At 40.0% G+C, this 25423-nt stretch overlaps 1 protein-coding gene and 1 long non-coding RNA gene across 5 annotated transcripts in view; one reads left to right on the top strand and one right to left on the bottom strand.

Moving 5' to 3' along the window:
- Positions 1–25423, top strand: part of cadm1b (cell adhesion molecule 1b) — a 136934-nt gene that overhangs the window by 77539 nt on the left and 33972 nt on the right. For 2 of the 3 annotated variants that reach the window (XM_044202557.1, XM_044202555.1), the window contains exons 2-3: positions 15734–15754; positions 21219–21365. In XM_044202557.1, the coding sequence (XP_044058492.1) occupies positions 15734–15754; positions 21219–21365 (168 nt within the window). The remainder of the gene's footprint in view (positions 1–15733; positions 15755–21218; positions 21366–25423) is intronic. The other variant, XM_044202556.1, reaches the window with a different exon arrangement.
- LOC122878977 lies at positions 1725–5893 on the bottom strand. Of its 2 annotated transcripts, none has more exons than XR_006378598.1 (2): positions 3151–5893; positions 1725–2970 (listed from the first exon to the last, which is right to left on the bottom strand). It is a non-coding gene; the product is annotated as an uncharacterized LOC122878977 (long non-coding RNA). The 2 variants fall into 2 exon arrangements; XR_006378597.1 differs by having other exon boundaries at positions 5150–5893.

The raw sequence follows: 25423 nt of genomic DNA, 5'->3' as shown, positions 1-25423 counted from the left end.
TTCATTTAGCCTTTATTTTACCTCATTATACAGGCCTGTGTTATTGCCAGGTTGTATGTGAGGTATTTTGCATTGTTGAAATTGACTCTGGTAATTTAATTTAAAAAATCAACTGTAGCACCCTGCACCTCTTAAATACAAAACAGAGTGGGAAGGTGCAAATTTAAACTGATGGGTTTTGAAAGGTGAACTATATTTGAGTGTTTTTTGTTTCAAGATGAACTCAATAGACTTGAACTAAATTGTTACAGAAAAAAATATCCTCTCCTTATTTTATTTTACTGCTCCCAACAACAAGCTGCCCGGGACTAAACCTTTATTAATCTGCTCATATTGCAACAAAAAGCAAAGATCCCAAGATGGACTTGCCAATGAACTGTGACTCCTTCAACCTTGTACACAAATCAAATGTGAGGAGCAGTAGTGGGGCCATTTTTATTTCAAGGACTGAAGCTGGCTCACAGCTAAGAGCAGTAAGGCTAGGAAGAGGATGTAGAACTGCAGTTCAGTAGGTCTATAAGCCGAGGGATGAAAATGTTCTCTGATGCTGATCCTGTGGTTGCTCTGGATCCCAAACAGCAGCACAGAGAACTGACAAAACCGGTATTTACTCTGGCATTCCAGTGGCAGCCTCTTGTCTGCCCAAAACAAACAATACCCTATGCATAGGCCTGATCTTCCTGGAAAACACACTCTCACCAGTGTGTTTTTGTGTTAAGCAATTCCCTTGAATGCCATTTTTCTGGTCATCAAAGCTCCAACAGTCTGGGCAAACCTGAGATATGATAGTTTGCATTTAAATTTGATGAAAGAAAGAAAGCTCCTGAGTAGTGATTCACGACTGCTGGGGAGTTTCCACCACTGTGACCCTGCTATCAGCCCACAGGAACATTCAGACACTTTCTGTAAAGATTTCCCTGAATTTTACTTGTTAATCATCACATTCGATTCATCTCTATCTCTCTCAGTGTGTGAGTGAAAGTCCATACGCGTGTGTGTGTGTTCCCGCTCTGCAGCTTGGCAGCTACCATTGTGTGGGCAATGCACCCCTGAGGGTAGTACCCCACAAAGCAAGTAATGGCACTAAGTATGCAGATAGAGGACTGATTTAGGCTGAGAGGCGTCACTAATCTTGTGAGGTATCAGCAGTGCCATAGATTAGCCAACTCCTTCTCTTTATTTCCTCTATGATCATCATCTCTTCTGTGTTCATCGCCTCCTCCGGCAAGGACCGCTGTGCAACATCCTACATTAACATTTTATTATTATTGTTAGTAGTAGTCTTAGTAATGTCAGCTGGATTATTGTTGTTGTTAGTAGCAGTAGTATTTGTTGTATCAGAACCATGATTTTAGTGTTATTTCTCTGGACAGTGGCAGGATACATGTATGTAGCAAACATTGAGCACCAGACATCTTACAGTACATGTTAGCACACTACAGGGCTGGGTATCAAACCTCAATACTCATTTGGTACTGACTGAAATATGTCTGTAGCACAGAGTATTGAAAACTGTCAAGTACTGAAAGCGAGCATCGAAAGCATGGTCAGATTAATAGTCTAGTTTACTCATTCTTTGATCTGAGAATTCCTGGTTAAAATTAAAATTTTACCACTTTTAGACTGTATTCTTTTAGGCAAAGTTCCTGTATGGCTGCTGGTGTTTGTTTGGACAACATTTAACCTTTGAGAACTTTAGTATGTTTTGTTAAATGAATAAGGAGTTTTAAAGAAAATCATGTTTTTATTATTCAAAGTAAGGTATAAAAAAACCCAAAACATTTTACAATCGGTAGAGTAGGATAAACTTTATTGTCCCCAAGACTAAATTTGTCTTGGGAACAGTGCTACAGTCCGTTGCTTCACATAAAAAACATCACAAAAACATGAGAAGCGTTTGAGATGATGCTAGACAATTGCTTCACATGAAAACATGTTAAAATATAAAATAGACATTTGACTATACATTTGACATTGACAGCACGGCGGCTTAAAAAAGAAACTGTAAGAATTTAAGTGCTAAAGTGCTTGTGTACTGAAACTCAGGTATCATATCTGCACTAGTATTGTAGAAATTTCATACAATACCCAGCCCTAGCCCACAATTAGACACGTTAAAATGTGGCACAAGCAGTGGTGGGAAGTAACTAAGTACAGTTACCAAACTACTGTACAGTACTTAAGTACAGTTCTGCAGGTACTTGTACTTAATACTTCTACAAAATTTCACATAGGTGATAATGTAATTTTGTACTTTTTACTCTGACAGTTATAGGTTAGTTACCTTGCAGATTAAGATTTTAAAAACCTACAATAAGCATATAAAATATGATGTATTGTTCTACAGTAAATTAAATTAAAAAACATTGTTTCACCTCAACCAACTATGACACTAAAATGCTGTTTACCCATCCATCAATTAATAATAAAAATCCAATAACATAAAGTAAATAATATAACACTAACAGGGACCACTCTGCATAATGAGGGGTTTTATTTTTGATACCGTTGATACATACATACATTTTGCTGATAATACATACTTTTACTTTTACGTGACTATTGCTTATTTGTTATTTTACCATTGTGGTATTTCTATTTTTCCTTAAACAACTATCTGAATACATCCTCCACTACTGTGCAACTGCATTATTTATTTAGCATAATGTCTTTGAATTTATATTGTGTGTGTTACATTCTGTTTTAAATGTACACAGGCAGCTGAATCACTGATAGATATACATTTTCTTTATCTGAGGTGAGAAGTGCAGGCAGAGATAAGGGAACGTTAAGTGATGTGATCATATTAGTGTGTTTGCAGACTTGAAGGTACAGACGCGGTGTGCTGTATAGCCGCACAGATGCAATAAGCACCTGTGAATACGTGTGAGTCTGTCAGTCTGGTGGACTCTGGTTTGCTTGATTGCTGAGGGGTCTTTGATGTTGTGCTGCAAGATCTGACGCTCTGATCTGGAGCATGACAGAGATGACATTATGTGAGACTGCATCAGGAGATTTGCCATATACATTATAATGTTTCTGCTCGAATCCGCACAACATCATAGCCACATGTTTCCTCTGTCCTCATATTCTCATCCTACTCTCAAAACAAATTGAGTCATTCCCATTTGAATAAGCTGCAAACATTACCTTTAAATTGACAGAACAATATATGCTAATGGTGTCAGAGCTGTGGTCGCGCAGTGTATCCCCAAAGTAGTTAGTTGTTTCTGAGGAAGATGTGGAAAAGCCATTACAATTTAAACTGTGTAAATTGCTGCAACCAAATGTGACCACCCTAAGTCATGTGGTTGGTACACTAACAAAGAAGTCGAACTCGCCTGAAATAGAAACACAACCAAACACGGTTCTGCATATAAATGTGTGTATACTTGCTGCTGCATTATATTGTTCATTTGTTTACACTCTGTGCCAGTGGGGGCACATGAAGATTAAAGAGGTAACTTTAACCTATGGAAGCTGGAAACAGCGGTGACAGAAAAATCAGAGAACCAGAGCAACAGGGACCGTGGTGAAAAAGCGACAACGGCAGCAGAAGAGAATGAGGATTTAGAAACTGTTTGATTGATCATAAAGGTGCACATATTCCCCTAACAAGCTTTAGCAAACTGAGCCTCTAAAGGATTCCTTTTGAAAATGGTGACCAACAGTTGTTAACCCACAGATACAAAGAAACCACAGACATTACAAATACAATATAGGACACTTTTAGACTGTCTCGCATTAGGAGTTGGTTAGCAAAGTTAGTTTTTGGCAAAGCCAGCGGGTGTCTGCACAGGGTGTAGGCTGAAGCCAGTTGTCCTGCTGATACTCGTCTTTGCAGCAGTAGCCTTAAAGGGTCAGGTCACCCAAATTACAAAAAAGTATTTTTCTCATTTATCCCTAGTGGTTTATAGCCATTTAGTTAGTTTTAGTATCACTTGTCCAGGTTTTGAGATGTCTGACTTTGAGATTTCTGCTTCCACCCCAATACAATGGAAGTGAATGATATTTTGTTTGCGGTGCTCACAGCAATGAAATATTATTAAAATTGTTTTCAATTTTCAACAATTTGAACAGTTTTCATTAGAACTAATCATACAGAAGAAACAGTCCAAAGAAAACTGTTGACAGTGTGTTTTCTGGATTATCCAGAGTAAGCAGGATAATATTTCTGGAAAGAGATTTTTTAATGTAAATTTTCCAGTCCAGTATCTCCATATTGGACGAATCCACAGCTCACAATTTACGTTCAGTGCCAACATTCAGTGTCAGTGCAGGAAGGAGGATGCCCTTTGTAGTGAGGCGGATTGTAGTGTTGTGAGTGGGGTATTGGAGAGACGTGTAGTGCATTAGACATTAGACTCATGCAGGAGACCAGAGTTTGGATCCTGTCACAGATTATCTTTCTCTGACCTCAGCCATGTGTTGTAGTTGCCTAACCCTAACCACACCTTAGCCATAGTTTATTTGCCGTAACCAAGATCTTTTAATCTTAACCATACCTTACAATACTAAGTATTGTAGAAAGTGAGAGTTTAAAAATATGTTGGTATTGGACATAATTTGGGGTTTTGCAGATTAGTCCAATATTGACTTCTTTGTCTGGTGACAGGGTTGATATTTTCAGTGCTGTGAGGACTGCAATACCAATACCAAACCAATACCGTATGACTACCACTGGAGTAAACTGAGGAAATATGTTTTTGTAATTTGGTTGAACTGATCCTTTAAAGCTGTTTAAAAAGTGTTTAAAGAAAATTTCAATTCTTCTTACTTATTTATTATTATTTTATTATTTTTTACTATTTTTGGACATTAGTCCTCACAGTTACAACACAAATTTTCGAACTTGCTGCGATCTGGAAATGTGGCAAGATTTCTAAGCAGAAATACAACAAGGTCCAGTATAGCAAGCAATGCTGGTCATGCAAGCTGTGTAGGAAAGGAGAGAAAATGCAATCAACAACAAATATTTCAAATTTTTTTTTTTTTTCATGAAAAAATACTGGGTGGTAGAGTGGTTAAGTTTCTCACAGAAGGACAGACTGGCATTCACATTCCAATGCTGACCCTATCCAAATGTTGTACTGTAGATGCAGTAAGTCAAACACATTAACTTGGAAAAGCTTGCTTGCCTTTGACTCACCATGTTCTCCCTTTGATCACGTGGGTTTCTGCTTGTTTCTTCCCACATTCAACAAACATACAATCACAGGGAGTGGAAACCAAATTGCCCATTGGTATGAATACGAATGTGGACCCCAGCAAGCCTCGCAGTCACTGAGGCTAATTGGAATCCAAATATAGAATAATAAACCTGCGCTTTGCCCACACTGTTGGTCGTCATGGTTATACCTCCTCGGGGACAACTTTGAATGTCGACACCAGTCAGACTCATAGCGGTGCTGCTTTTTTCGCTCTCGATCTGTTTGAGTTTGCATGTGTGTTTCTGGCCTGCCAGTGCAGCACATCAGCAGTCGTAACAGGCGGTCCCTGTGGAGGGCAGACTGACAGGTAGGTAATGATCAAAGAGGCCGTTTCCTGTGTTTCATGTTGGGCTCCGAGAAAGATACATCTGTACTGCTGGTGCCTCTTCTTTTTCATGGTCTCGGGTTGCAGATAGCACTCACTCATCTCACGCATGTGCGTGCATACACGTACAAGCACAAACTTTAGTCATTTTGAGACTCCTCACATTAACAGCTACTAACACATTTCTCAGATTCAGCCTCACTCTCCTCCGTGCCACATTCCCTCCCTTCTAATAAATCGCTGAACTCTTGACGCCTGCACGCCGACTCTCAGTCATCTCGCACTGTCATCTGAACTGTATTGCACATCCATAAAATATTAACCTGAAGGGGAAACACAGGCAAAACCACCCAGTCTGTCTCGAATTTGACACCCCCCCCCTCCCTCCCAGAGTAAGCAGGACTATCTCTCTGACTCAGGTGCCAGGCCACTCACAGATATCTTACCCTCAATCTTGTGTCCACAGTTGCTAGTGGCTGTGTGGACAGGTTTGTACTCTGCTCTGTTCGGCCCGCCAGTTTCTGTTTAATCAATTGAAGCAATTCAGATTGTATTTGAGGGAGGCCAAATCTCATCTCAGGCTGGATGTTGTTGGAAATGAAGTGCATCCTTGAGGATGGGTGTAAAAACATCTTCAATTTATCTGGAAGATTAAAACTTCAGGGTCAAAGTAATCTGTCTTAATGAAACTGTCAAGTAATCCGAGAATCTGTAAACTCTGTGATATCACGCCAGCGTTTTGGGCACTCGCTTGTGTGCATGTGTGTATTTTTGCTGACTGAATTTAGACATGATTTTTTTTAAATTTCTGATTGGCAGACTAGAGGGTTGTGTGATTGCTATGAGAGGTGAATTAACCAGCAATTAACCAATGTTAAGGTAATTACGTAGCCAATCAAATAAAACTACTCATAGCAGGTAGGGGAAGCATGAAGAGCTGATTTAATCATCTATAAGAACTACTACTTCATGAATTCTTAGCTTTGATCTCTTAGCCCTCTTAATTTTGCATGGAGCAGAAGGTTTTTTATTTAAAGTTCATTTGTACAGGAGACTATTTATTTGCAAGATTCACACCTTTGTACCACTGGCCTTGGTGGTTTTTTTTTTTGGCAAGACTCAATAGGCCTTTTCTTCATTCAGTCTTTCATTTTAAGTAAGTTAAACATCAACCTCAACCTTTCCCGTACACCCGATTGGACAAATGTACTATTGAATGGACAGGTATTGATCTATGCTGAAAAACACTGTATTATGGAAGAAAGAAAATTCCCATTTCTCCTTAACCTTTTTCAGTTTACGAATAGACTCGAAAAGAGTTCATGCAGTTGCAGAATCATGCTTAATTGTACATGCACATGCATATTTTATACATATAAAACAATTGTCCAAATGCATAACACCCACTTACCTCTAGCCCTCTAACATCCAGTTTCCTTAAGGTTTGAAAATTCTCCTTACTCCACACTGTCTCATACAGTATCATATATATAAATTCTGTATTAGGTTGTTCCAACTCTTCATTGAAGCTATATGTTGTTTACACTGAGTGAAATGGCTGCACCACTCCGTAAAATGGAAATATTCTACATATCTTGTGCATCAGTTTATAGACATTTCCCTGACATATTTGGTATTTTTGGAAACTTTGGGATCTTCTCTAAAATTTGAAATAAAGTTTTGTGGGTTTGAAAAATGTTTGGCTGCACAGTGTAAGTTTGTATTGACTGTCCTGCTGGTGGGACGTTGGGATTGAAGAGGTTAGATAGTTTAAACATCCCTCTAGTTTGATCATTGGCTCGACATTTATCTGGTTGAGCGCCTTCCATTTTCAGTGGATGTTTTTCAGAGTAACGAAAACCAAGCTCACAAGATATCTGTGCCAGGCTAGTTACTTGCATTTTGTGTTTGACCTTTGTTTTTCTCTGTTGCCTCAAAATGGTTTATTATCACAGCTGATTTAGCTAATGGCACCTATAGACTGTGTCATAACAAGTTCATATGTCACACTGTGTGAGGTGGATCTTATAGGTCTCTGTCTCAATCTGTGTCAGACTGTACAATGTCAATGTTGAGGCATTTTACATGAAGTGATGAATGTTTAATGAATCGTAGTACTACAATACAAAGGAAAACAGATGCAAGCATCGGAAAACCTCAAAAGAGGAGATTGTAGCTAGATTCCATTCAAATGTAGCTCACATTTTAACCAAATTTTGAAAAAATCAGCAAAAGAAAATGCAAATTAATTCTTGTTTCCATATGCAAATATTAGGAGTTGGTTCGTCAAGATGAACAGTTGGTGCCGCTAATTTTCCAGTCTGTGCCATTAAACCATTGCAGAAGAAGAGGATGCAACAAGATGACATAATTAAATGAGCGCCAGTCAAACCTCAAAAGGTGGAAAACAATGTTGAAAACATGATGGAAATGTATGTTTGTTTCATGTATTAATTGGAGGAAGGTTACATTGCACTTTGTCGTATTTTGCTTTTATTGATACACCAACTTTTCCACCTCAGCCAAGCAGTATTTCGAGATTTTTCCAAATTTTTGGTGTTTCCACTCAAGGTTTTTTTAATGTGCAAATTGAAAATGCACATTAAAAACAGGTGGATGGAAACCCACCTTGTGAAGCTGATTGTGGCCATCAAAGAGAGGGCAACATGGAATGTTTTGCAAAGTAAGTTTGAGGTAAATGTTGTTTTTAGCAGTAGCATTACGTTAGCTCGCCAGTGACAGTAAATGTGGCATGTAGCAATAGTCACATTGTGAGATTTTGGGCCTCACTGTCAGAATTTTGACACAGTTTGTCTTTGGTCGACCAAACTCTAAGTCAGCTGTTCGTGGATATGTCTCCTAGTACGATCTAAGATCACTGTTTTTGATTGACGACCAAAGATTTCACCACATTTGCTGCCGTTCTCTGTTTTATATCATTCTCTTTGAGTGTTGGACTGTTGGTTGGACCAAAAGAACATTTGAAGGCGTCACCTTGGATTCTGGGAAATTATTTTCAATATCTTTGACATTTTATAGACTAAATGATTAATCAATTAATCAAGAAAATAATAGTTCAATTAATTGATAATGAAAATAATCTGAAGTTGCAGCCTTACTTGAGACTTAAATCTTGTAGTGAAAACTGAGTTCACTAAATCTAGTTATTGATTTGCTAATTAATTACTTGCAGTTTAATAAGACACCCTGTTGGTTGTGATGTTTTTATTTATATTTACCTAAAGCTGCAGTAGGACTGTTGCCTACTGTAACATGTCCTGAGTCCATCTTCCTCTTCCAGAGAGGGCTTGTCAACAAACACCAGTGAACTCAAGGCTGACCCTTTTTTACAAACCCAAGGCTGGCAGCTGATCCCCCTGAAAACCAACAGAATCTCTGAAAGGGGGGAAGGGATGCGTAGCTGGCAAGCATGAAAAGCTTCAAATGATTGATAGCCATTTGTTTTGCCTGCTTAATACAACATAAACTCTCCAGCGATTCATCACCAGAGTGAGGGTTTTCCACGGTGCCTCTGCAAAGCACACTAAAAATAATTCATTTTCTGCGAGCTACGAGCCAGGCACTAATGTTAAATATTCATGCGGGTCCAGTCTAAATGATGTGGCCATTGGCACACAGTTAGAGCACACTCTGTGGAAGGGAGGAAATGTCAAGCTGTGAATAAATGAAAGCAGTGGAGCCGTATATTACCCTGCCATTGTGAATTTACTATAGTTGCCATTTTGTACGGCCACTTCAAATACATTTCTTTTATAATCAATACACTCAGTAAAACATCGAGCATATTGCCACGTTGGCAATAATCTAGACTCGTGTTTGCTCATCCTTTATTCACTGTTTGTATTTGTTGCCTAATTTGTCCCTCATGAATGTTAACAGTGGACTTTGTGCTATCTCTGTTGTAATAGTCGGTGTGTTCAGTCAAGCAGACTATCAAAGCGTGCAAGTTGACTCTCTTCAAAGATGTCAAAGCACTGCGAACGCCTCTCGTCACGTGAGATCAATAGTGCTTGTGCCTATGCAGCTGTTATGGTTTGATTCCTATTGACCGCCACATCAGTCAGCTGCATTCATTTCTGAGACATTTTCACAGCACAGCATGTTGATACAGAGAAGATGTTGTCATGGCTGCACAGAAATTGTTTTGAGAAGTCATAGGTCATCTTCTGCCATGATATCAGTAAGCACAGTGGAGAGAAAGGGCAAAATATAATAGAACTTACTGGGTTGAGTATCCATTTAGTGGAACTCAAATAGAGAGCATAATGTCCTCTGTGTATCATTCAGGAGGAATGGGGAATGTTAAATGGCCTCATATTGACAGAAACACTCTTCCAGTATTCATTTTTATCACACACACACACACACACACACACACACATATGCGTCCGCCACTCACATTCACACACACACATTTCCTCCTGCGGTCTCTGACTAATGAGGCCTAGGGCTGGAGATGGTTCCATCAAGGAAACCCCCCCCCCCCAACACACACACACTCTCTCGCTCTCTCCTCTCTCAAACATGCACCTGATTGATAGCAGTGATTTGACTGAGAAAAGGGAAATGGGAAATTGAAAAATGGTGGAAGAAGATTGGAAACAACGTGCTGATTATAAACTGTGAGGAAACAAAAGGCCTCCCCTCTGCCTTTTCTCTTAGCGCGGAGGTAGCAGGTGTGTGTCTGACAGGTGCCTGATTGAGGCGCACAAAAGACATTACAACTGCAAACAAATGGACGTGTTTAGCGTCCCCGGATGCAGTTAACGTTTTGGGCTGATAGATGTGATTATGAGTATACGAGCAGAGGCAGCACGGGCACAGGTGTTAGGGAGAGTGTAGCAGAAAAGGAGCCATGTTATTGTTGTGATGATAATAATCCATCTATACAATTAATGGTATGTCATCACCAAGGTCATCAGCCTTTAGGGATGTATTTAATATGTCTCATATTGTAATAATAGAGCCTCTCTGCTGGAGACCACACCGATTTATCATCATGGGGGAAAAAAAGTGTGAATGTAAAAATGAGAACAACAACCACTGCGTTCTAAATTTACTGATTTACAAAATAACCTCAGTTACCTCGATGCCATTGCCATTTATGATGTTTATGTTCTCATGTTTCAGGATAAAATAAACAACAGCACTTTTATAACAGCGGAATAAATTAGTCGCTACCTCCTTGTGAAACAGCTTTGTGTATTTCATAAATGAGGGAGCGTCTTGGCCGAGGCCCCGGTGGTTTAATATTCTCTGAGAGCTTCCAGACAGTGAGTGGTGGTGCAGCAGCTGTCTCTTGACCCTGCCGGACCCCCACTTACCCCTCTGACCACCTCTTTTCCACTGGGCAGGCTGTGGCGATGACAAGCCTGTCAGAAGCTTCTCCTAATGTCCTAATTACCCCTCACACACACACACACACACACACACACACACACATAGAAACACTTGTGCAGATGTACGCACATTCATAGTGAGTAAGCAGATATGCCTGCTGACAGGCTAGAAACCACACACACACACACACTATTGCTTCTGTGAACACTGCTCATGTGGGTTTTCCTGGTAAGAGACCATACTATAGGTGAGGCATTACAGCATCTCCAGAATAGCAAAAATTCCTCCCTCAAGACTTGAGGCTTTGATTCGTATTGTTCTGCGTGTGTTTTGATCCGGGCAGGGCTGCGTGTTGAATCAGAGCTTCGGTTTCTCTCCTGTGGTAACAAACGTAACACTCCTGCCGCAAGTTTCTTTAAAAAAAAACTGAGACCGTGGCTGAAAAGAGGCTCCGCAGTGCCTGCTGCCTCTGAGGAGGAAAAACACAAAAAGATGCAGCGTCACCCGAAATAGACAATCTGAATGAGATGTGATGTGTCACTTTGCCAGATGCTAAGCTTTACCTCGGCTTTAAGCAAGAATCTCTATCTGCTGCATGGTTTGGGGTGCACAACACACTGCCCCTGCTGCACTTAAGTCCATGCTCAGTCAACCAGTCTTGTTAACATAACAGAGTGAATGATTGTGCCTAGTAGGAAAAAGGAAATCATTGTACCTCCCAGCAAATGCAGTTGCTTGGTGATTTATAGACCTCTGAAGTTACTACATTTGTCACTATCAGTATGACTTAATAATGTGCTAGTATAATGTTCTTCCTGCCTCATGTTGATTTGAGTCATCCTGCTTAATAGAATAGTCTTTTTTAATTATGTCAAATTACCTTTTGATATTAAGTAGCCGCTGCCTTTTTTAATTTGACTTTTATTTTTGCATTTTGATTTTATTTGTGTAACAGGGAGAGCTCAGTGTCTGTCGTGTGAGGCTGTGTGGAAAAGAAGTTTGGCATCTACAGTTGTCAGAAATGTGTTAGTGCTCTCTTTTTTCTTGACACGACTGCGAGAGCCGAACACTACCTGAGTTGTCATTAAAGGGGCTGGTTGCTGTTTGCAGCTTCTTCTTTTTTTTGTCAGCTGCGGAGACATTTTCATGTGTGCTTTGAGTGACAGGACCCAGTCACGTACACCAGTGAGATTTCATACCTTTTTTTTATTTTCAAAAACATTACTGATGCTGAAATGTCTTAATTTTAGCCTTTTATTCATGAGAACAACCATCTATTGTTATTTATGTGCAATAGTAGATGTCCATAGCACTTTACTAAGAGAAGGCAGGGCACCAAATTCAGTACATCTGCATTTTATCTGCGAGTATTTCTGAAGGATTATCCCTTAATCTCTCAGAGTAAAAGCTGTCTTCAGCTACACATGTCCTCCTGGCTTTTCATGACTACAACGCAAACATTCAGGCCATAGATTGGACATTTACAAAGCATATCCCATTAACAGTAAGCAATTAACCACCTCTGTGGGGATATTTGCAAAATCTCCTTTTTAACACAGTTTATCGAGCAGGAACATGCTTTCCACCTCTGGTAAGCATACCTGATTAGTATGTTTCAGTCGACTCTGGGGAGAATTAATCTGAATAGTCCCAGTAGTGTTTACAGATGAGCGTTTTCTGATATCTCACTGTGTGGATTAAGCTGTACCTGAGAGCTGATAATAAAAGTAGCGGGTCAAGGGTGTAAAATGAAATGAAACTAAATTAGTGCTGCTGTTGCACAAAACAGCTTTTTTTTTTTTTACAGTATAACGAGAACACCCTGGTTGTATAAATGCATGATCTATTACAGTTAAAGCCTCCAATAATAAGCAAGGAAGTTCATTGTAGACCTTGGAAATATTTGACAAAAAAATAAATAAAATCAGACTCAAGGTCCACTTAACTGTTGTTTTTTTCCCAGAGCTTTCAATCATCTCATGCAGTCTTAATTGGTTTGCTCAGTTGTCATGGAGATGAATCTGTTGACATGCCACTGTGTGATATGGTTGAAAGCTCCAGAAAACGCTGGTAAGTGGACCTACAGTTGGGATTGTTTTGTCACTAGTTCTACTAGTACTACTAGTTCACATATGCAAAGTAAAGGGTCTTTAAATATTTGTAGGTAATATATGCAGTATTTAATATGGATTTGAAAACAAATATGCCTGACAGCAAAGAATAGCGTCAAGTGTCGGACACTGTGCTTTTTCTTTCTTTTTGCGAGAACAGCTGAAACTTTGATCAGTTTCTTTTCTGAAAATCCTGACCTCAAAAGTCGCCCCTGTTTATTGAGTCCACTCTGCAGGAGCTTGCTTCTCCATCCGAAGGTTTGAAGCCCACCTCTGATCCTTCTAATTAAATGAAAACACAGTGGGCTACACACGGTAAGACAGCATCGCTCCACACAAACACAAAGGTAACCAATGTGGATCTCAATGGGGAAGTACACAGGGTTCCAGCATCCAACTCTGTTGTGTCCTCTTATGCAGTGGGATCACACACTAGGTTGACATGCAACACGCTGCAGATCATGAGCATAAATAAGCAAAGAAATGTTTTACCTGAAAGAAAGAACATTAATTCAAAGGCATCACACTTGTACTGAGAAGAAATGTCGCCTCATTAGTGTTACCCCACTGCTTTTACTGAGCAGCAGTGATAGAGAGAGAGAGGCTATGTGCCACTCTTACCACACAGACATCCAGTCTCCCGAGATCTTAGTTTGCCTCAGTTACTAAAAAATAGTGCAGATTATTATGGATTTGCTGGGGCGGCAATGGGTTGAACGCAGATGTCTGAATACCGCAGCACTTAGAGCCTCACTTCTTATAGAAAACATAATGCAGTGCAAGAATATACCTTTTCAAACATCAGAACGGGCGTTTTTTTCCAGGAGGAAATGTAGCTTCATTGTATCTGAAAAACGGGAAATGTTCCACTTTTCTGTTTCTGAACATAAAGCTGCTCGTTGTGTGGAACAGGAGGATGAGATTTGGATGAAAAGGGGAAGAGGTGAGGAGACAAGGACAGACATTATTTGGAGGACGGTTGGCCTGCCTGCTCTCATCCCGCGTGATTGACAGATTGGTGCAACGGCTGCACTCGCACGAATGCCATCACACGCATTTCCCCAGAAATCTGTCTATCAGCACTGTCTAAGCAGAGTGACAGCCATGACATCTAATCACAGGCAAGCTGGCACCTCATAACTTCTACCTAATGTGCTGCAGGTACAGAGGAGAGAAGGGGAGCATGGCAGACAAACCACAACGCTATTTATAGCCCCTTCAGAGGCCACCAGCAGGAAGTGGATCATACTGAAGGGTTAGGGAAGGTGTCATCACACTATATCACAAGTCTCTCTGTTTAGATATAGGTCTCCGTTGACAAGATTAAACACTGAGATGTCCCCGTATTATGGTGATACATTTTTTCTGGGTTGCACTCTTGACAAAGTAACATAAAATGAGGGCAGATATACTACACATACAAGATGATAATGAGTCATTTACATAATGTTGCTACAACATTATAATTACCTGGCAATTAAAGCAGCTCAAAAGCCTCATTATGGGCTGTCCTGGGGAATGGTTGGACTGGGACACATGTGGTGTGCTCATTCAAGCTTGAGTCTGAGTCTGGCTATCAACTTCTATCACACGCAGTCTCCTTTTGTTCAAATCACTTTCAGCTGAAGCAGAATTTCCCCAGAAGCCTCATTATGTTGAATTATCACATAATAAAGATAAAGTTTTGACTGACACTTGAAGTTTTAAAGACGCAGAGTGAGATATTGTAGCAGGCTCCTGGACAATGTTCAAAATTTGTTTCCCATCGCCTGTGATTTGTCACTCACACTTTTTTGTCCTGAGGGAACTGCTGACACATTGAAAATGCACAAAGGAGTATAACAAGGACATGTGTCATACCTTACACCCTTATTACGCTGGCAATGACAAGTGAGACAAGCAGTCACTTCAACATACTGTACGCTCGGCACTGAAGCTCACATTGCTCACAGTCAGAGTAAAGAAGCTCCAAAGTCTGTGGGAAATGTCAATATAATAAAAGATGGTGTGTGAAATATAAAAATGTAGATTTGGATGTGCAGCAGAGGTCAGGGGAGGAGTGTGTGTGTGTGTGTGTGTGTGTGTGTGTGTGAAGGGGGAGAGGGGAGGGTGGGTGGGTGGTGGTGGGGGGGTTGTTTATGAATAGCAGACAATGAATGATGGAAGCTCTCCCGAGGGTGCAGGCCCTGAGCACTGCTGTGGGGACTTGGGAACACGCCAGTCTCCCATGCCCTGTGAGATGCCAGTTTGGGTGGGCACCGTTCCGAATGGGTGCTCTCCTCTCCAGGATACACCGTGGGTCCTAGGGGAGCGTCTCCAGGCAGTGGCTGCTCCAAAGCGGGGCTGGCTGGAATCTCAATCAGGGACATGAGGGGCGAGAAAAAAAACCTCCCTCTGTTCCTCCATATTAATATAACACTCAGGAAAAATGGATGAAGAGAGAAAAATGGCTCATTATGTTGGGATCGTAGACACCTGTGGAAAAAAAGGATGACTGGACTGTAAAAATGAGTCATTATGATGCCTTTTGTATTTCTCTTAATTGGTGGAAAATTACACAAATAGCATATGGAGCTTGAATTTAATGAATTTCAACACCCCTATTTAGGAATTATGAATGTGTTTTTTGTTACCAGTGGAATATGGCTCTCTACTTGCATCCTGTCTGCTCACAACCTGTCTTTTCTCTTCTCCTCTGCTCTCGTCCTCGTCCTGCGCTGCAACAGGAGCTGCTGAAACCGTGACAGGTACCTTTTCTTTTTGCTACCTGCTGTTCATTTGGAAGTGCTTTGCTTCTGTCTGTCTGTTGATTGGCTATCCATAGCAGTCTGTTCATCTGTGCATATTTACATGAATGGTTCGTTATGTTGGTGTTTCTTTTCAGGAAGGAGGAGAGAGCCATCCACTCACAATGCCAATCCACTCTTTTTATTTTTAATTCTTAAATCAACATTTCACCACATGCAATGGCAGATTTCCATTTCTGTTGAGGCCACTTGGTTGCCACATTAGCTTATCTGTTTTTAATTACTTTTACTAAGTTCTGCGATGCTAGGAGGTGCACTTATTATAATTATACCAACAGCAAAAAATATACACAACTGGTTATAACTATCTCATAAATAAAACAAAACAAGTCTACAGCCATGTCAGTGGCTCTGTAAGGCTGTACGTAGCCACAGCTGTGCTTTGAGCTAAATGCTGACACCAGCATGCTAAAATGCTCACAATGACAGTGCTAACATGCTGATCAGCAGGTATAATGTTTACCATTTTCACCATCTTAGTTTAGCGTATTAGCATGTTAACATTGGCACATCTCTAAACACAAATTACAGCTGAGGCTGATGGAAATGTCATTAGTTTTGCTGGACAAATGAATGTACAGAAATGTATGTCCATCCAATAGTTGTTGAGATATTGTACCATTCCTAGAGCCATGCTGCTAGCATGGCTAAAAATGATTCGCTACACAATTATTCTCATATAGAGTTATTCACAGTAAGACACCTGTATACAGTATACTTTATACAAACGACACTGACTTCTTCAGGAACATGAGTTGTGAGTGTGCAGGTGTCTCCTCTTTTCTCTGATGTCTAGCAATAAACTAGCACCTCACTATCAGAGGTGTGCTAGCCCTTCAGTTCTTTATGTTATTTTCTTTCTAACACGGTGTGAGATTACTGTGAATTATTGAAAGTAATTCTCTGGTTTTAGCTGGTATCATTAAAGCCAAATTGGGGCAAAAAATAAAAAAACAAGAAAACACATTTCAAGTATTGGCATCACTTTCTAATAAATGATCAATGTTGAAAACACATGCACATATTTTCTTGTCCAAATGCTAAATCCAAAAAATTTAAACATCGCAAGGACTTGGAAAACTTTTAAGGACTCCCCTAAAATAGTTTTACTTTATTACATTAGGAATTTGTTAGGTACTGTCCTCTGTACCTGACAAATGTGAGGTGGAATCATGGTGCTTTTCCTAAAGTAATAAAGTAAAACATTTAAAAGAGAGCTTATGCTTCATAAATGGTTAATGAACCATTTACTTTTGCTTTATACTGTAGAGCAGTTATAAGTCAGACCATATTGGGTTGCCAGGTTGTGCACATCCCTTTGACTGCTGTTTATCCTTTCTGTTTGGTAATAATGCAGTTACAAATGTTGATAATCCATTAATAAATGCTTAACAAGCTCTTAATAAATGGATTTTGTTCCAGACCTCTGCAGCCCTTTTCTAGAAGGGAAGTGAACGTGGCTTAAAATTCATCTATAAAGTTTTAATAAACTATTTATCAGCCATTACTAAAGCCAGTTATGATTTATAAACCCTTTATAGAGAGTGCCCCATTAGTTGTACCCAGTCATTACAGTGTATCGATCCTTTCATTTATATCAGACAAATGACACACACCTCTCAATATATCAGTTGGTGAAAGAAGAGAACATGTTTTTTCTCAGGTTGAAGAGCTTTATTTTCAAGTCATGTTGTAGCATCATTATACAAACAGTTACACTGAGGTTCTAAGTTCTTGTCTTTGATGGAAAAAAGAGAAGATGGTCAAATTAGTGGGTATGAAATTTTTGAAACCTTCCCATGCAAAGGGTCTGGGAGAAAATGACACAGCGGTAATTATACACTGAGATAGAAGCCTTCTTACTTGTGAACATCCTTAAAACAGCATTTCATCATGAGGATCAGGGTTTAATGACTGAGCAGGATAAAGACACACTGCAGTGAAAAGGCAGCATCAGAGGAGGAGAGGGAGAAACTTCTATTGTTAATGACTGTCTATAGTCCTGGTTGTTCCTTGGAAGGACACGACTGCTGCAGACAGCGGCGACTCAAGGGAGAGGGAGTGGGGGCTGGCTGTCCTGCTCTTTGCTACCCCTTTCATGTCTTTTGATGTGAAAACAAGAGATAAAAGTTCAAAGGGAGAGCCAACTTGATTCAAAGGTGCCTGTCTCCGAACTTCTGCTGGAGGAGCCGGTCTGCTAATGTTTCCTGATTTCGTCAACTTTTGTTAAAATTGGTTGGGGTAGGTGCTGTTTTGAATTTTGAGTGCGGCTGATGAGCTGAGCGTCCGTGCCAGACACTTGATGCCAGATTGTACATCCCCTCAGAGAGCGCACAGACTTTTGAAGGTCTGTATTTCCCTCTGACTGTTTCATTCAGTATGTTGTGATGCAGGAACAGGAGGGCAGCCATGTGTAGAGATACAGGCACTTTACTCTTCCAGACAGCTGCTGGAATGAGTGTGAATTTATCAGCCAGTCATCTGTGCCATGCCTCTGCCCACTCCCCCTTCATCCCCACCCACCTCCCAGAATTAATGACTGCCTCTCCTCATTTGCACCCAATCATGACCGGGATGCCGAGGCAATTGAAAATGTTTACTCCAATTGCAAAAACCCTCCATGTTCCACAAAGTGGCCTGTTTTCACTTTGATGGGATTGCTAATCACAGCAATGTTATTTATGTGTGTTTTGAATTGGAGATGAGCCTAGGCTAAGATATTGGAGGGGGACCAACCTTGCTTGGGGCTGCTAAACCTTATGGAGAATTTATCTATTGCATTCCCTTTCTCTCAGTCCAACAGATTGGGAGCAGAATAACCTTGCTTTTGGGCTGCTCTATGTTGCTGTTTTGTCTGCCAAAAATATTACTTTTACAGCGATGAAATAAAATAGACATCAAAACACTTAACATTGCTTTCGCCTCATCTTTCACAACACTTACATGTACAGAGGAGCTCCACATATCATTACAAACTTAATGATAATCTCTCGTTTTATTTATTTATTATTTTATTTTAGATGGTAAACAACTTATGTAGCAAGGAGTTACTGTAACTAATCACTCACTCGACTCATTCCTTTCATTCTCATTAATTCATTAATTCAGTGGTTCCCAACCCAGTACTAGGCCATGTTGCTACCGGGCTGCGAGGATGATTCTGAAGAAAAAGCTTAATTATTATTATATGACTTTAAAGCCTATTATTGGTGCCTATTTTAGGCTATGTGTGCATTAACAACTTAACACAGTCTGTATATGTTTGTCTATCTTTCTTCATCAGTCCCTGTAAAGCCCATAAGAACAGGATACTGATTTCGACATTTTGGGAAATATGCTTATTCGCTTTCTTGCCGAGAGTTAGAGAAAAAGATCGATACTACCGCTTAGCTTAGCACACAGACTGGAAATAGGGGGAAACAGCTAGCCTGGCTCTATCCAAAGGTAAAAAAAAATGATCTGCTTACCATACCTCTAAAGGTCATAATGTTATATCTGATTTGTTTAATTTGTCCAAAAACCGAAGTGTAAAAGGGAATAGCCTGGCCGAGAAATAGTTTGAACACACGGCTGCTTCGCCTTTTTATGGGGGGCCAAGGCCTGTACCCTTAGATTTAACAGACAGATTTAAAAGTAGTATTGATCTTCTCATCTAACTCTCTGCAAGAAATTTGCCATAACTACTATAGTTCCCTAACCTTAAACATACTGTAGATGCCATGCACAAACAAGAAGAAGCTTTGGCATAGAACGTTTTCTGGGATTTTGCAGAATCGTCCAGTATCAGTGTTTTTGTCTGGAAATATTTTTGCCCGAACGTGTGCTGTGTTCCTCATACTGCTGCAACAAGTCAACATGAATAAACACAGTTTGACAGAGAATTTGAGAGTTTCTACAGAGGTGGCAGGTAAGATAAAAGGCCTAATGTGTGTGTTATAGTATCCAAACATTTGGCGATATGCACCACGGACACACCCCTCTGTCCGCTGGTCCGTAACAACATTGTCAATATGAAATAGTTGAGAACACCTGCATTTATTTATATACTCCCTCGTTCATCCACTGTTGGCCTTTCCTCTTCCCCTGGTGGTTGTATTGCCTGATAAACACTGAACTTGAATCATTAACTATCACCTGCTGTACTATTTAATTTGGTTCATGTCTATGTCCTTTTTCACAATTTAATATTAAATTATGTCAATATACATTAACAAGTAGTAAATATGAATCTTGGATTAGCTATAAACCTTTAATGGGCTGCAGTGTGTACTTTTTGGACATAATCTGTTTATGTTGTTACCTATTACCTTCCTTTTGTCCTGAACCTGATCCCTGGCAGCAGGAGTGGAATGAAATGGGTAGTTCATTGCATCAGACAGGTCTGAGGAGCTTTTCTCCACAGGAGGTTAATTTCTTATTGCTTGCCGCATTCACAGAGTTCATTTTGAATCATGTTAGTTTGGCTGTCTATTCCCATTATCACTATCTGAAAATGCAGGTGTTTTTTCTCCTCCACTTTGTAAATGTCAGAATGCAATAGAGGTGTCTGACAACTCGGGCATGCAAATGTGCTTTTGATGTTTTCTTGGGGGTGGCTGAGAGTGTTGTTCCTCCGCTGGTGTGAATCTGAGGCATTAAAACGCGTTCTCCATTCTCTTTACGTTTTTTTGGCTCCTGCCAGATAAATATAGCACAAGGTGACTTTTGATTTTCTTCCTCTTTCTCTTGGAAGACGGGGGAAACAAAGCCAGGCTTTTGGTGTGAGGTGTAAGTTACGATGACAAGGTCCAGGGCCTGTCTGTGGCAACAATGCCAGTGTACAGAGAGTGACTCAGATGCTTACAGCACTTTTATTCCTAGAGATACAGAACAGAACAGCTGAGCACACAGAGCGCACATTGGTCACATGGAACCTCAGATGGAGGGCTCTGATAAAACTCAACCATAAACAGCATCCAGCCCGGCTCATCTCTCTCTGTTCTCTCTTTTTCTGTTTAACCCCCCCCTCTTCCTCCTTCCTCCACCCTGCCCATATCTACTACTTACCACTTTCTTACACTATTTCTTTGTCTCTTTTTCTTCCTACCCTCTCCTCTCTCCCTACCTTCGTGGGCAGCAGAGCTTGCAGCCCATCTGGCACTGACTCACAGGGCTCACTGAGCTCAGGGAGATCAATAGTGACAAACATTGCACATGGCTCTTATATTAAAAGGATTAGACATGGCTGCAAACAGAGAATCTACGCGGCCTATTCGCGTATCTTTACACTGTGCATGTGTTTACATGCAGTCCCTGGTGTGAGAAATAGAACTATTTGATAGGCTGTAAATATCCAGATAGAAATGCTTGTCTCCCATCTGAAATTTCATTTTTCCCGTCCGTATTTTTTGTCTGTGTTGTGAAGTCGAAGGTCAGAACTTGGCGACTGACAATGTGTCGGTGATCGAGGGGGAAACGGCCACCATCAGCTGCAGAGTGAAGAACAACGATGACTCCGTCATTCAGCTGCTCAACCCCAACAGACAGACCATCTACTTCAAAGATGTTAGACGTAAGTGCCGGTGCCCCTGACACAATGTTAACCATCTCTCCTGAAATCTTGTGAAGTAAGCATGAAATATGCAAACTCATGGTTCCTGTTCAAAAATGGAGAGAAATCTGTTTTCCAACCACAAAAGGATTACTTGTATGAAAAAGAAAAGCATTTGCCTCTAATTCTAACAACTTAATTTTTACTTCTGTTTCACACCAAGGATATTTCCAACATGACTTTAAAGGAAAATTCAGTTTTAAATAAATGTCCTGTTTTCATAGTTGTAGACATTGTTCCTATCAGTCCTATGATAACCAATTACATTGAAGATAGGGACACAAAGATATGAAATATGAATGAATGAGATATTTAAAAAAAATAGTGAAAGTTCAAGTTTTATTACTCAAACTGTATGTTGTTAACATCCATTTGACCTTGTACCACTTCATCATTAAACATATACTTACTGTAGTTATGCATTAGGGCTGTCAATAATATCAAGTTAGCACAAATTCAAACTAACGTGTAATTTATTTGTTCAAATTAATTTAAACGCAACCCGCATACAGTAGCCTAACCTAAAGTACGTTAGTCACAGCAGATTGAGGATGGGGCGACAACTTGTATTGAGGAATGCTGTTGTTAACACCGCTAGCCACGTTATCTCCCGCAGTTTACTTGCAACCTTGCCCACACATTTTTTTCATGCCCCGCCTGCTTTTTGCCTTAGGACGTTAATACATTTCAACAGGCAAAATCTGGTGTGACTGTGTTCTGTTCATTTAAATGGATGCATTTATCAGCCCTTATATCCAAAGCACTTTACAATTTGCCTCTCATTCACCCAGTCACACACATACAGATGGCAGCAAGCTACCATGCAAGCTGCTGGCTTGACCATCGGGAGCAATTTGGGGTTCAGTGTCTTGCCCAAGGACACTACGACATGTGGACAGGAGGAGGTGGGGATCGAACCGTCAACCCTGTGACCAGTGGATGGCCCGCTCTACCTCCTGAGCCTCATTTGCGGTGCCTCTGCCAGTAACACGTGATTTCTGTTACTTGTTACTTACTTAATTTTAAATTTAAACTGATGATTGAATATTTCTTTTTTTCCTATGTTCAAACAGTAGTTTCAAATTTCAAATAAAATGTGTCAGCCCTTTTATGCATGCATACTAAAAATGCAACAACAATTAAAATGGGAATTTTCCTTTAAAATAAGTTTGAATTTTTAGCTGAAGTTATTTAAGCTTTACCAAAGCCTTTCTGACAACTTAACGAAATATTTTAAATTGTCTAAATCGAATCCAAACCTTAACCAAAGCTGTTTCACTTGCCTAAACGTGAGTTTCACATGGAAAATATGTGACAATGGTCTGACTGTATTTGCTCTTTAAAATCCAGTTTGTGGTTGAAGAGCATATTCCTCACATCCTTGTGTCCACAACATCTAGTCTCCATTTCAGACTTTGTGCTAATTCCACTACAGTTGTGAGGTTGTGTTGCACAAGAAGAGCTGCTACAAGTGTTTTTGTTTTTTTTCAAGGTGTGTGTTTTTGTGTCAGCTTTACATTTCAGGGCATCCTGTACTAAAGGAATCTCTCAGGTTTTGACATCAGATATCACTACAAAGATCAGCTCTAGCTTTAGGTCAGGTTTTCAATGCAAATGTGATTCCATCTGTCCTTGACTTTTTGGCTCTTTTACACAAGTCATTAAGCTCAGAATGCGGCAAGATTAATATGAGATAATACACAGTGCTACCATAATGGGAATACTTCTGTGTCCTTGTCACTGTTCGATTTTACGATAATCTCTTAGATTAGGATATTGAACATTATGATTATGCATGAGCATATGGGCTACTTCTACTTCCGAGCCGAGTTTTTGTCTCTGCTTTTTTACTTGTTTGTATCTGGGATCTGAGCCAAGATTCAAGGTGAACTAGAAACGCCCTTCATTTTAGTCTATATTGCATCCCAGCTGTTATTTCACAAGTCTAGGTAGCGAGACGTGTTCCATTTCCTCACTTGCGAAGAGCATCTAGGGAGTTTGAGTACACATCTTAGTCATATTTGTACGAAATACCCAAGGCTGCCTGAGAATATGGCAGAGAAGAATGGATTCATAGGAAGTAGAGGTCATGTTGTGCTCTACATCTCAAACACATTTAGTATTTGCTTTGTACTGTTAAGGAAATCTTTCCACGAGGTTAAGACCTTTTTCTCTTCATTCTTTATTAAGCTGCTCCACGTAGGCCTGTAAACATGTCATTTTCTCTGCCTTAGTCAATGCAGTTCCATTGTCAATTACAAAACACAAAAGGTTTTGTTTATCTGCAATTAGATCTAAGTATATGTCATATTTCTAACAGGCAGCTAAAGCATTATTGGGCTTCTGCTGCGTTTGTGTTCCTTATAATGGGGTCTGGTGAACCCAATGGCAGTGCTATTCTAGGCTCTGTTCCCAAAGGACTGCTGGTTCTGTGGGGCCCCCCTCAGCCAGTGGCATTGTTACCTGTCAACGGGGTCGCTCCACACAGTGGCAGATCTTTGTATAGAAGGAAGTAAACAGCAGCGACATAGAGACATACGAGGAGCTACAAGAAGAACAGCAGCTACAAGCGAAGCGGCAGCCACAGAAACAGATACGTACACAAATACTAACATGATAACAGCTTCACAGTACCAGTGAAGGCCAAATAAACATTTCTATTGCAGCAAATAAAGATGAATTATGTCATAGGTAGAGAGGCTGAGCGAGTGTTGTTGGGATGAGCCATTTATTCTGCTAGATATATGCAAAATGACATGCAATTTGGCAGAGTTGTCATCTGAAATGGGAGAAATAAGCTTTTATCAGCGAAGGTGGACCTCTATGAATGGTGATGCAATATCACACCATTATTTATTCACTACATCTTTCGTCAGGAGTTGTCTGACTTTGTGTTACAAAGGTTTAATGTTTAAAGAAATACTCTGCCAAAAGACTTTACTTTTAGCAACAGCTATTACTCCTATGTAGCTATGTAGGTTAGAAAGCCCCTGAAAACCTGGTTTCAAGTATTTCTCTATAACATCAATAGTCATAACTTAATGAGTGACATCAAAGTTAAAGTTTGGAAATTAAGTTATTTATTAAGAGTTTAACACTAAAAACCCAGCTTAATTTGCTTCATTAGGACTCTGTAGGTGTTGCTAGAGCAGATTTGGTCGACAGCAGCCCAGCAATATAAGTAAACAACCCCACAGCTGTCATCACATTTTGATTTACATGTTCTTAAATTGTGATTGGTGCTATTTCCATGCACATTTTCCAACTGAGCCCTGCCCTCTTCAGACCAGTATGAAAAGCAAGGACAACAATACAGAAATCTCTGAGAGAAAATAGGTTTTCAAAAAGTTCCTTCATGAATACAGTAAAAAGCTACTTGATAAAGAACAGCAGCTGTGCAGCTTTAATTTATGTCAGTTTTGTTGGTTACAATGGATTCCAATAGCGACAAGTTTAAACAGTGACAAGTTCTCACTTCTCTGTATATGTATATGGCCATGAAGTTAACCCTGCAATAACACAGCAGAAACAAGCTGTAAACACAACACTGACACAAAATCGCCTTTCAGACTAACTTGTTGCCTATTTACACATCCAGCAGAAACCGAGCAACATTATTATTCATTTGGAGTTATGTTTCTGGCCACCTGATGAATGTAAGTCACTCTCTTTTAGCTCTGTTTTTGGTCTCCACCAAGTTCTGAGGGAAATGTTTGGCTCTTTAGTTGCTAAACTAACTAATGCTATGAAGTAGTCATGTGACTTATTGTTAATATAAACATACTGATTATAGCTGCTTTAAAATATATTGTTTCATTAAAATATGACTAGATACATTTCTTCCATGGGTTCTTCAGAGCTTCAAGGAGGGCAATAGCACAAAACGAGCTGAAACAATGACCTGATTAATTGGTTACTTGACTTAGAGAAAATGAATCGAGAACAATTTTACTAATCCATCAATTGTTTACCTTATCAAAAAGATTCACTGGCTTCACCTTCTCAAATGTGAATATTTT

The sequence above is a fragment of the Siniperca chuatsi genome, linkage group LG7 (assembly GCF_020085105.1).
Source record: "Siniperca chuatsi isolate FFG_IHB_CAS linkage group LG7, ASM2008510v1, whole genome shotgun sequence".
Classification (NCBI taxonomy): domain Eukaryota; kingdom Metazoa; phylum Chordata; class Actinopteri; order Centrarchiformes; family Sinipercidae; genus Siniperca; species Siniperca chuatsi.
The sequence above is the reverse complement of the archived record's forward strand: the minus strand, read 5'-3'. Positions and strand labels throughout refer to the sequence as shown.